General features: G+C 42.8%; 1 protein-coding gene and 1 long non-coding RNA gene across 6 annotated transcripts in view; one reads left to right on the top strand and one right to left on the bottom strand.

The window, feature by feature from the left end:
* Positions 1–1,323: 1,323 nt before the first annotated feature.
* Positions 1,324–4,643, bottom strand: NPBWR1 (neuropeptides B and W receptor 1). Of its 3 annotated transcripts, none has more exons than XM_015855572.2 (3): positions 4,216–4,643; positions 4,001–4,110; positions 1,324–3,553 (listed from the first exon to the last, which is right to left on the bottom strand). In XM_015855572.2, the coding sequence occupies exon 3, from the start codon at positions 3,396–3,398 to the stop codon at positions 2,403–2,405; it is 996 nt and encodes a 331-aa protein (XP_015711058.1). In that variant the 5' UTR covers positions 3,399–3,553; positions 4,001–4,110; positions 4,216–4,643; the 3' UTR covers positions 1,324–2,402. The 3 variants fall into 3 exon arrangements, with proteins under 3 accessions (XP_015711058.1, XP_032298617.1, XP_032298616.1); XM_032442726.1 differs by having other exon boundaries at positions 1,324–3,420; XM_032442725.1 differs by having other exon boundaries at positions 4,001–4,643.
* Positions 4,644–8,568: 3,925 nt separating this feature from the next.
* The window catches only part of LOC107310164, a 31,672-nt gene continuing 31,118 nt past the window's right edge, over positions 8,569–9,122 (top strand). For all 3 annotated transcript variants that reach the window (XR_001553498.2, XR_001553502.2, XR_001553499.2), the window contains exon 1: positions 8,569–8,671. This is a non-coding gene — a long non-coding RNA (uncharacterized LOC107310164). The remainder of the gene's footprint in view (positions 8,672–9,122) is intronic.

Below are 9,122 nucleotides of genomic sequence, written 5' to 3'. Positions count from 1 at the left end.
GGGCAAACAAGAACTGAGTATGAGGAAGACAAAAGGGCTGACTATTAGTATTAATTGACCATCTCAGAAATGCACTAAATATGTCTGTGAAAATCAAGTTTTGCAAAAACACACTAAAAAACACTTCAATTATCAGTAACATTTCTACAGTAAATATAAGTGCCAGCCAGTGATAAGGCAAACGTAACAGCATTATCAGCATTTTCATGTGATGGGTAACAGGAGCAATGCTCAATCTGTGCCACTCCTTCTAAGGTGATTGTTTTGCCAAAAATAAAGCATACACACACACCCAAAACAAATACCCTACAAACGTATTTCACCTGCATTCTTCAGCTTCCAGGAAAGGATGAGCAAGCAATGAAAGCACGGTAATCTAGAAAAATATCTTTTCATCAAACAATGTGCTTTAGTTTCAAAACTGCACACAAAGTTCACACAAATAACGTTGCAGGCATGATGAGACAGAAGTGTGTGTACAGACGGATAGCCTGAAAGAAGACAGACTTTGTTTTTTGGTCCATGCAGTGTAACATGTCAGAAGGTGCATCTGGTGAAGGAAAATGCTGAGATACACAGACCGGCACAGCAAGTGGTCAACCAAAGAGAGACATCATTATGAGTTACAAGCATAGCTGAAACAACAGACAGCTGTGGGGAAAAGATAATTACCTTTCTTTCCAGGCAGCATGATGAAAACAGGGATAGCAGTTCCTGCAGCATGCTTCTGTATGTTTATTCTCAACACTTTGTGGACTTGCTCTGTCAAAGAACAGCCTCTGTGCCTGATAGAAATCAATCACATGCTCCCCACTGGCTTCAGGGAAGTTGAATTAGACACAGTTGCTCCCTAAAGGAATCCTTCCATTTCCATTACAGCTGAAATGAGCATTGAAATTAGAACCGGCTGCTTTGCAGAACGTTAGTGACTTGTAAGAGGACATGATTTAATCAACAACACTGTTACACGACATTGTAATATATCAGAGATTGTGAAATTGCTGCAGTCTGAAAGTAAAATTCTCATTTGGGGTCTTTTTGGAAGGATGTGATAGAAGAAACATTTCACACGTCTGTAGCAGAGGATTAGGCTGCAGTAGTGGGAAGGGACCTGCTGCCAAGGACTCTCAGGAGGCAGCTGAAAATCTGAGCGTGAGCCACATGGATCCTTATGGACCTCCTGAAACCCATCCTCCTTTCCCATGTAAGTGAAAATGCAATTCTTTTACTGCATATTTCTGCCTCTCTGTACTCAGTGGAGGGGGAAATCTGAATGAAATAAATGTTACTCTCCTAGGGAAAAGTACAAGGAAGGCCATTAAGATGAGATAATGCTAAGAGATTGCAACTATTTTCACAGTATTCCATACTTTTATTCAGTTTTCCTTGAAGGGCTAACATAGGACGGAAGAGAAAAAAGCCTCTTTGCTCTGTGTGTAGACACATGAATACTAGTGAAATTTCCGCTGATACTCTCTCCCCTCTTCCTTACTGTTAGAAGTCATCTAAGATCTACTCATTTATCATTTGTAGGGAAGAAGTCAGAATCTTCCCCACACTGCAGTAGGGCCAATATGAATAGAAAATACCTTCTTTTTATAGGGTTGAAATAAAATTATGTGCTAGAAGGTGATTGCCCATAAATATATGATGAATAATAAAGTAAACATAAATTCAAGAGCAATAAATAAATAAATAAATAAATAGATCCTGAAAATACAGTGAACTACTCTATTTCCACAGTGGGTTCTAAACCTACTTCTAGCAGTTTTATTCACCAGTGATGGATTGCTCATTGCTAATACCAGACCAAAGTCATTCTTGCCAGCTGTCATTGGTCTCATTTTCTTGTGAAATAAAATAACCTCAGTGTCTTGTTTTTTTCCCCTTGAATATATTCCTTACCCAATGCCTTGGTTTATTGTCTATCCTTTGGAGCAGTGCCTTTTTCAGTACTGGTAACTTTGTGAGAGTTTTGGTAAGTAGGTAAGGATATGAAGGAGGCCGGGGAATCATTAAGCAGGACACTTAACAACACACTTTTATTTGGCTTTGCAAATCTCCAGTGACAGTCATATGGCTTAAGCTCACAAGGCAATACATTTTAAAATGGAAAAGGGATCTGCTGCAGCTGTGTGAGCTATCACGTTAAGACAGAAAGCACATTAGAGAGAAGGGAAAAAAACAAACACTAGCAAAAGAGACAGAAAACAGTGCTGAGGAAATAGGTGCTAGAAAGTTGAGATTAATCCATCTGTCCCCACTCTGTATTTTGGGCAGTGAGACTGAAGCACCGTGGACCATCACAGGGAGGATGGAGCAAAAGCACTCTCTGGGCTTGAGAGCCTCAGGAAGAGCAGATAACAGTGAGAGGGACATACAAGAGGGGTATCATGTTGGCTCTATGAGGTGGTTCTGCAGTCCATGAGTTTGCGAAAACTCCTCCGGAAACTGTCATCCAGAAAGGCGTACAAGAAAGGGTTGAAACAGCTGTTGGCATAACTCAAGCTAGTGATGAAGTAGGAAATCCCAACAATCTGAGGAGTTTGTGGGATGTCTGTGGTGAGGGCCACCACTGTGCTGAGGTGATAGGGTGTCCAGCAGAACAGACACACAGCCAGGATGATGACCACCATCAGTGTCACTTTTTTTTTGGCTTTATCCAGGGCTTTTGCATTGCTATGAAGATGCACACGTCTCAGTCTGCACAACATGATGGTATAGAGGATGCAGATGGTGGACACTGGGATAGCAAAGCCTAAAATAAGAGTGTAAATCCGACTGCCTTTCCACCACACGCTTTCAGGATGAGGGAACACAAAAACACACTGGGAGCGCCCCTGCTCCTTGTGTACCTTAGCAAAGACAGTGAAGGGCAGGATGATGACTGTGACAAAGGACCAGATGCAGAGGCTTACAATCTTGGCAGCTCGGTAGGTGCGGTAAGACATCTTCCTGGACTTGGTGGTGGCCACTACAACAAGGTAGCGGTCAACACTCATAATGGTGAGGAAGTAGATGCTGGAGAAAATATTGTACTGATCTATGGAGATTATGAGCTTGCACATGAACTCTCCAAAGGGCCACTGTAGGAGCAGGTAGTCAGCGATGTTGATGGGCAGCACCAAGGTAAAAAGTTCATCAGCAATGGCTAAATTGAGGATGAAGATGTTGGTGACTGTCTTCATCTTCGGGGCTTTGAGGATTACATAGATGACAACAGTGTTACCTGTCAGTCCCACAGCACAGATGATGGAATAGATGACAGGCATCGTGATGTAGGAGCTGGGGCTTGGTGCGGGAGTAGGAATATCCAGCTCCACATCTCCTCTCCTTCCACAGTCTGTGTGCCCAGCCACACATGAAGAATTGAGCTCAGAGAGAGAGGTATTTTCCATGGTCACAGCAGAGGGACCAGACCTGCTGGTGGCAAGAAGGGATTGGAAGTGAGAGAAAGGCAAGGAACCTGGTTATTCTCAAGCTTGCTTTGTTGAAAGCGTCCAACCACTAGGGTCTTCCCTTCTGCTCCCATGTGCGTTCCACCAGAGATGTCCTGCTGGGAGCAAGGGGACATCATTGAAGGCTCAGCTGCTGGCAGAAGGTCCCACCATCCTGTCACAGCAGAGGCAGTCCCTTCCAACTGCCCTTGACCTCTGCCAATGCTAACTGAAAAGGCTGCCGAGGGAGGCTGTAGATGCTCTATCCCTGGATGTATTCAAGGCCAGGCTGGCTGTGGCTATGGGTGACTCTCCGAGGCATAACTGCCAAGACGTGAGCCCAAAAGAGGGGATCTGGTGCCTCTATGATGCTTGGGGCTGAGAGATGGGAAGTGGAGAACCCTGGGGCGAGGGTAGCAGGATGTGAGACTGTTGCTAAAGTTTAGTGTTGCAAGGGGGGGGGGGGGGTTACATCTACAGTCTTGCTCGGTCCTCGAAAATAATCCACCCCACCCACTCCCCCTGGGCTGGGAGCATTGAAAGCAGAGGAAGAGCAGGCTCACCTTTCCCCGGCGGCTGTGAGCAGGAACCGGAGGCAGCCCAGGGTGCACAGATGTCGTTTCTTAGCCGGATCCTAAGCACGGCCGGGAATTAAAGCCGTGCTCATCTCGATCTAGGAACAACAGACAGACAGCGGTAACCGCGAAGAGGAATGTGCAAAATTCAGGAGCTGGAAATTTCCCAGGGGAAAAAAAAAAGGAGTTTGGGGGGCAGTTACCTCAAGTCACATCTCCTCCCGACGGCGGCGGATCGCAGCACAGGGAAGGTAGGAGAAATCCGAGCTCTAGGTGGCATCTGTCTCTGGTGCGGGGTCTGGAAGCGCTGCTTCCTCCCCACCCGGTCCCGGGGTATCCGCGGCTGCGCTCCCACGGGCGGTGCTGCGCCCGTCGCCCTGATCCCACGGCTGCGGAGTGAAGCGGGATGCACCGACGGGAGCTCTTATACCTTTTCACTTTCCTACTGTCATGCTGAGATAACGACAGACTTGCCTGGACCCCCGCGGGAGGCAATCTTTATTAGAGGGTAATTCAGAGCTCTTGATTACCTTGTTTTCCCAGAAAGAACACGGAGTATTTATCTATTTGGCTTCAGCTTTATGTGTGTTCCTGCTTAAAAGAGATTGAATTTTGTGGGCTCGGGGTATATCTGATAAAATTTTGCATCTCTTACACCAGAAGTGAAAACAGTGCCTTTTGTGGTGTGACCAGCAGTACTGACTACATGCCCGAAGCTAATATTGTAGCTCACGATTTCTTTTTGTCAAATAGTTTGGCGAAATTCTTCAGTATCTCTGATCTAGCAACATGGAGTGAGAGAGAAACATAGCTGTGACTGTCTCATGCCCTGATACACAGTTACCTAGATCACTGTGATTTCACAAATATGAGAATTCAAGCAAACCAATCAATCAATAAATGGATTTAAAAGTATAACTGTTTGTTATGGATTTAAAAATCCATAAATGGATTTAAAAAAATCCGTAAATGGATTTAAAAGAAAACTGTTTGTCTTTTATTATATACCGCTTGTAGATACAAAACAAGTGGAGCTTAGCAGTACAGAATACACTGTATGCTCTGTGACTCTTGCCTTCCTTAACAGAAACAGAAAGCTGTTCACATACTTACGAGCTCCCATGACAGTGACATCAAATTTAGGTTGCAGGTCTGCCATGGTGCTTTGATCCTTTTTCTGCATGGTCTGTACTTCAACAGTACAAAGAAAAGAAAAGAAAAGAAAAGAAAAGAAAAGAAAAGAAAAGAAAAGAAAAGAAAAGAAAAGAAAAGAAAAGAAAAGAAAAGAAAAGAAAAGAAGAAGAAAGAAAAGAAAGAAAAGAAAAGGAAAAGGAAAGGAAAGGAAAGGAAAGGAAAGGAAAGGAAAGGAAAGGAAAAGGAAAGGAAAGGAAAGGAAAGGAAAGGAAAAGGAAAAGGAAGGAAAGGAAAGGAAAGGAAAGAAAAGAAAAGAAAAGAAAAGAAAAGAAAAGAAAAGAAAAGAAAAGAAAAGAAAAGAAAAGAAAAGAAAAGAAAAGAAAAAAAAAAAGAGAGAGAGAGAGCATCAGCTTTGCACCTTTCTGTTTCAGAATTATTCAGTGTGAGAATTACTGCCTTTCTGAATGCTTCTCCTTATCTGGAAGAACTTAGAACTCAGCTGGACATGGCCCTGAACAACCTGATTTAGTTTTGAAGCTGACATTAGTTTGAACAGGGAATTAGGTCAGATGATCTTCAGAAGTTCATCAACTAAATTATATTGTGATTTGCTTCTACCATATTCAAATAATATTTTAAGCTTTGAAAATCAGACACTGCCTTAGAATTCACACTGTAATTAAAAAATAATAATAATAATAAAAAGTTTTTTAGAGGAAACTAAAAGATTTTTTATGCAGTTGAATAATTTAAAATTACCAAAAATGATAAACTGTATCACAGCTCAGTAGAAATTTCCTTTGAGAGAGCACAGAACACCTATTGAATGACTAATATCCAACTAAACAAATCATTCAACAGTCTGGGAGGGAGGGAAATCTTTAAGAATGAAGTAGAGAAAAAAAGATGTCCTTTATGCTTTATGTAAAGAAAAGACTAATTATTGTTTGTATTCTAACATGCTTTAGCTGTATGGAGCACAGAGACTGAACAAACAAGGCATCAAAAAACACTCATTTCTGTTCCATGTACAAAATCCTCCAAGGTTATTTTTGTATTTACTAGCAACTTTAATTATATATATCTTAGTTTTTAATATTATATCTTAATCTTAATTAATTAGGTATTCATTTAGATTCATTTATAACCAGTCATCTTCCCTCTTTACTTAAGGAGTTTGTCATCAATACACAGGTTGTATTAATGTAAGTCAGCAAGATGTGGCTAGGGGTACTAAGTATTTATATTCCTGCTTACTCTACAGGCCTATTACACCTCAAAATTAACTGAACTGTAAAAATCTACTCTGTACATGCACTGGTTCCATACAAGTCTTTCTGTGTTCATTTTTCTTGGGAAATGACTGTGTAGACCGAATACAACATGAATAGAAATATTATTCACAGAGTAATTAGAGGAGTGTGCACTTCTGGCATGCAATGAAACAGAACAATCTAAAGGATTACAATAGATGGGGGCTGTTCTGAAAGTAATGCCTCCTATTTTATAATATTGGTCCACAACATCAAGGGTGGATGGTGGTGGACCATCCATAAGCAGTAGAGGTTAAACCTTCTCACCAATATTCCATTACATTTTGCTGCCTTGCTAGATGGCAGCAGAGGGGCTCTCTGTCCAAATAATGCCTGACACGGAAGTGTGGCATTGAATTCCTCCACATGGAAAAAATGACACTCACTGACATTCATCAACTGTGGCTGAATGTTTATGAGGACCAAACAGTGGATGAGGGCACAGTGATGAGGTGAGTGGTGCATTTTAGCACTGCTGACTGTGGCATAAAAGACAAGCCATGTTCCAGACAGCCATACAGATTTTGGAGTAGTGCAAGCATGATCTTGTTCATCGCTGGTGAAAGTGTTTAGCTAATGGTGATGACTATGTTGAAAAACATGTTTGGTAGCTGAGCATTTACTCTATCAGAACGTACTTGTAGCAGAAATTCTAAGTCATGGCTTGGAACAGTAATTGAGCATCTAGCAGGGCCAACCCAGAGGAGCTCAGGTGCAAGTAATGAATCTGAGTGAGCAGAAGGGGTGGATCCTGGCTCCACCTCTTCCCACACCTCATTTAAGCGTTGGCAGGGGGAGATAAGGGTAACTTGTTGGGTGTTCCTGCTAGCCTAAGGCCTTTAGAAGGTAAGTAGCTTCTTTTCTTTCTGTGCCCATTGTTATTACATTTAAGCAAATCCTCACTTACTGCAACTTGGTACCTCTCTGCTCTGCTGTCGTTGCTGTGCTTTCTGTTGCATTACAGGGCTATTGTACTCTCTGTTGTATTTTTCATGGAAATAATAGGAGACTCCACAACCCCCCTGGGCTGCATGTTCCAATGCTCTGTCTCCCTCGCCATAAAGAAGTTCTTGTGCATGTTCATGTGGAACTTCCTATGCTTCGATTTCTGGCCATTTCCCCTTGTCCTGTCTCCACGCACTGCTGAAAAGAGTCTGGCCTTGCCACTTTGCCCCCCATACCTCAGATATTTACAGACCTGGATCAGGTCCCCTCTCAGTCTTCTTTTCTTGAGGCTAAACAGACCCAATTCACTTAGCCTTTCTTCATGGGGGAGATGTTCCAGGTCCTTCACCATTTTTGTGTCCGCTGAAAGAAGAGTCTGCTGGACTCTTTCCAAGAGATCCCTATGTTTTTTGTACTGGGGAGTGCAGAACTAGACACAGTACTCCAGATGAGGCCTTACCAGGGCAGAGTAGGAGGGGAGGATCACCTCCTTCAACCTGCTGGCCATGATCTTTTTAATGCACCCAAGAATGCCATTGGCTTTTTTGGACATGAGGGCATGCTGTTGGCTCATGGTCAATCTGTCATCCATCAGGACAGCCAGGTCCCTCTCAGCAGAGCTCCTCTCCAGCAGGTCATCCCCCAACCTGTACTGGTGCATGCAATTATTCTTCCCTAGGTGTAAGACTCTACACTTGCTTTTGTTAAACCTCATCTGGTTTCTTACTGCTCAGCTCTCCAGCCTGTCCAGGTCTTGCTGAATGGCAGCACAGCCTTCAGGCATGTCAGCCAACCCTCCCAACTTTGTATCATCAGCAAACTTGCTGAGGGTAGCTGCTATCCCCTTGCCAAGATCATTGATGAAGATGTTGAACAAGACTGGACCCAGCACTGACCCTTGGGGAACACAGCTAGTTATAGGTCTCCAACCAGATTCTGCACCACCAACGACAACCCTCTGAGCTCTGCCAGTCATACAGTCAGCTCACCTCACTGTTCACTCATCCTCACTGTCACTCTCTGACACTCGTCCTCACAGTCACTCATCCTCACTGTTCACTTCCTCAGCTTTGTTATAAGGATGTTGTGGGAGATAGTATCAAATGCCTTGCTGAAAGCAAGGTAGACTGCATCCACCACTCTCCCCCATCCACCCAGCCAGTGACATCATAGAAGGCTGTATTATGATCATCTACATCACCTCTATCAACACCATGCTGCTAAACTGTGTGTGTATTTGCAGATTAGAGCTGTTTTCTGTATTCTAGTAAGTTACTGATTTCTACATCACTTGCTTATTTGTCAATACAGCCAGTTATTTTTCAGGTTTTTCTTTACTAATCCCTGTGATTTGATGTCCATGGGTGATCAAAAAACTTTCCTATGTAATACAGGGGAGAGTGGAAGGTGGAAGATAAGTTTTATTTTACTTCACTTGTTTCTGCCTTTTAAGACTAAGTTCTTAATGTGTTTCTTTGTTCTGTTTTAGTGCTTTATTTATTTATTTTTTTTAAAATGTGAGATCTGGTTGGGTTGCCATTAGCCTAGGGAAAGAGGAGCTAATTGTAACTATCTGTACTGGAGAATTGACTGTGAAGACAGGAAGAAAAGATTATAGTGGATCAGATAACTTATGGTTTGTGTTAAAGGTGGCTCACAGCTGAGGGAATGTTGAGTAACTTTAATGGCATGAGCTAGCTCTTTCTGTAGGATTGTTG

This window comes from Coturnix japonica, chromosome 2 (genome assembly GCF_001577835.2).
Source record: "Coturnix japonica isolate 7356 chromosome 2, Coturnix japonica 2.1, whole genome shotgun sequence".
Classification (NCBI taxonomy): Eukaryota; Metazoa; Chordata; class Aves; order Galliformes; family Phasianidae; genus Coturnix; species Coturnix japonica.
Note: the sequence above shows the minus strand (reverse complement) of the source record. Positions and strands in the feature narration are given on the sequence as shown.

What these genes read in the sequence shown, in the direction of transcription:
- NPBWR1 (XM_032442725.1), bottom strand. Translation starts at nt 3,398, where the DNA reads ATGGAAAATACCTCTCTCTCTGAGCTCAATTCTTCATGTGTGGCTGGG.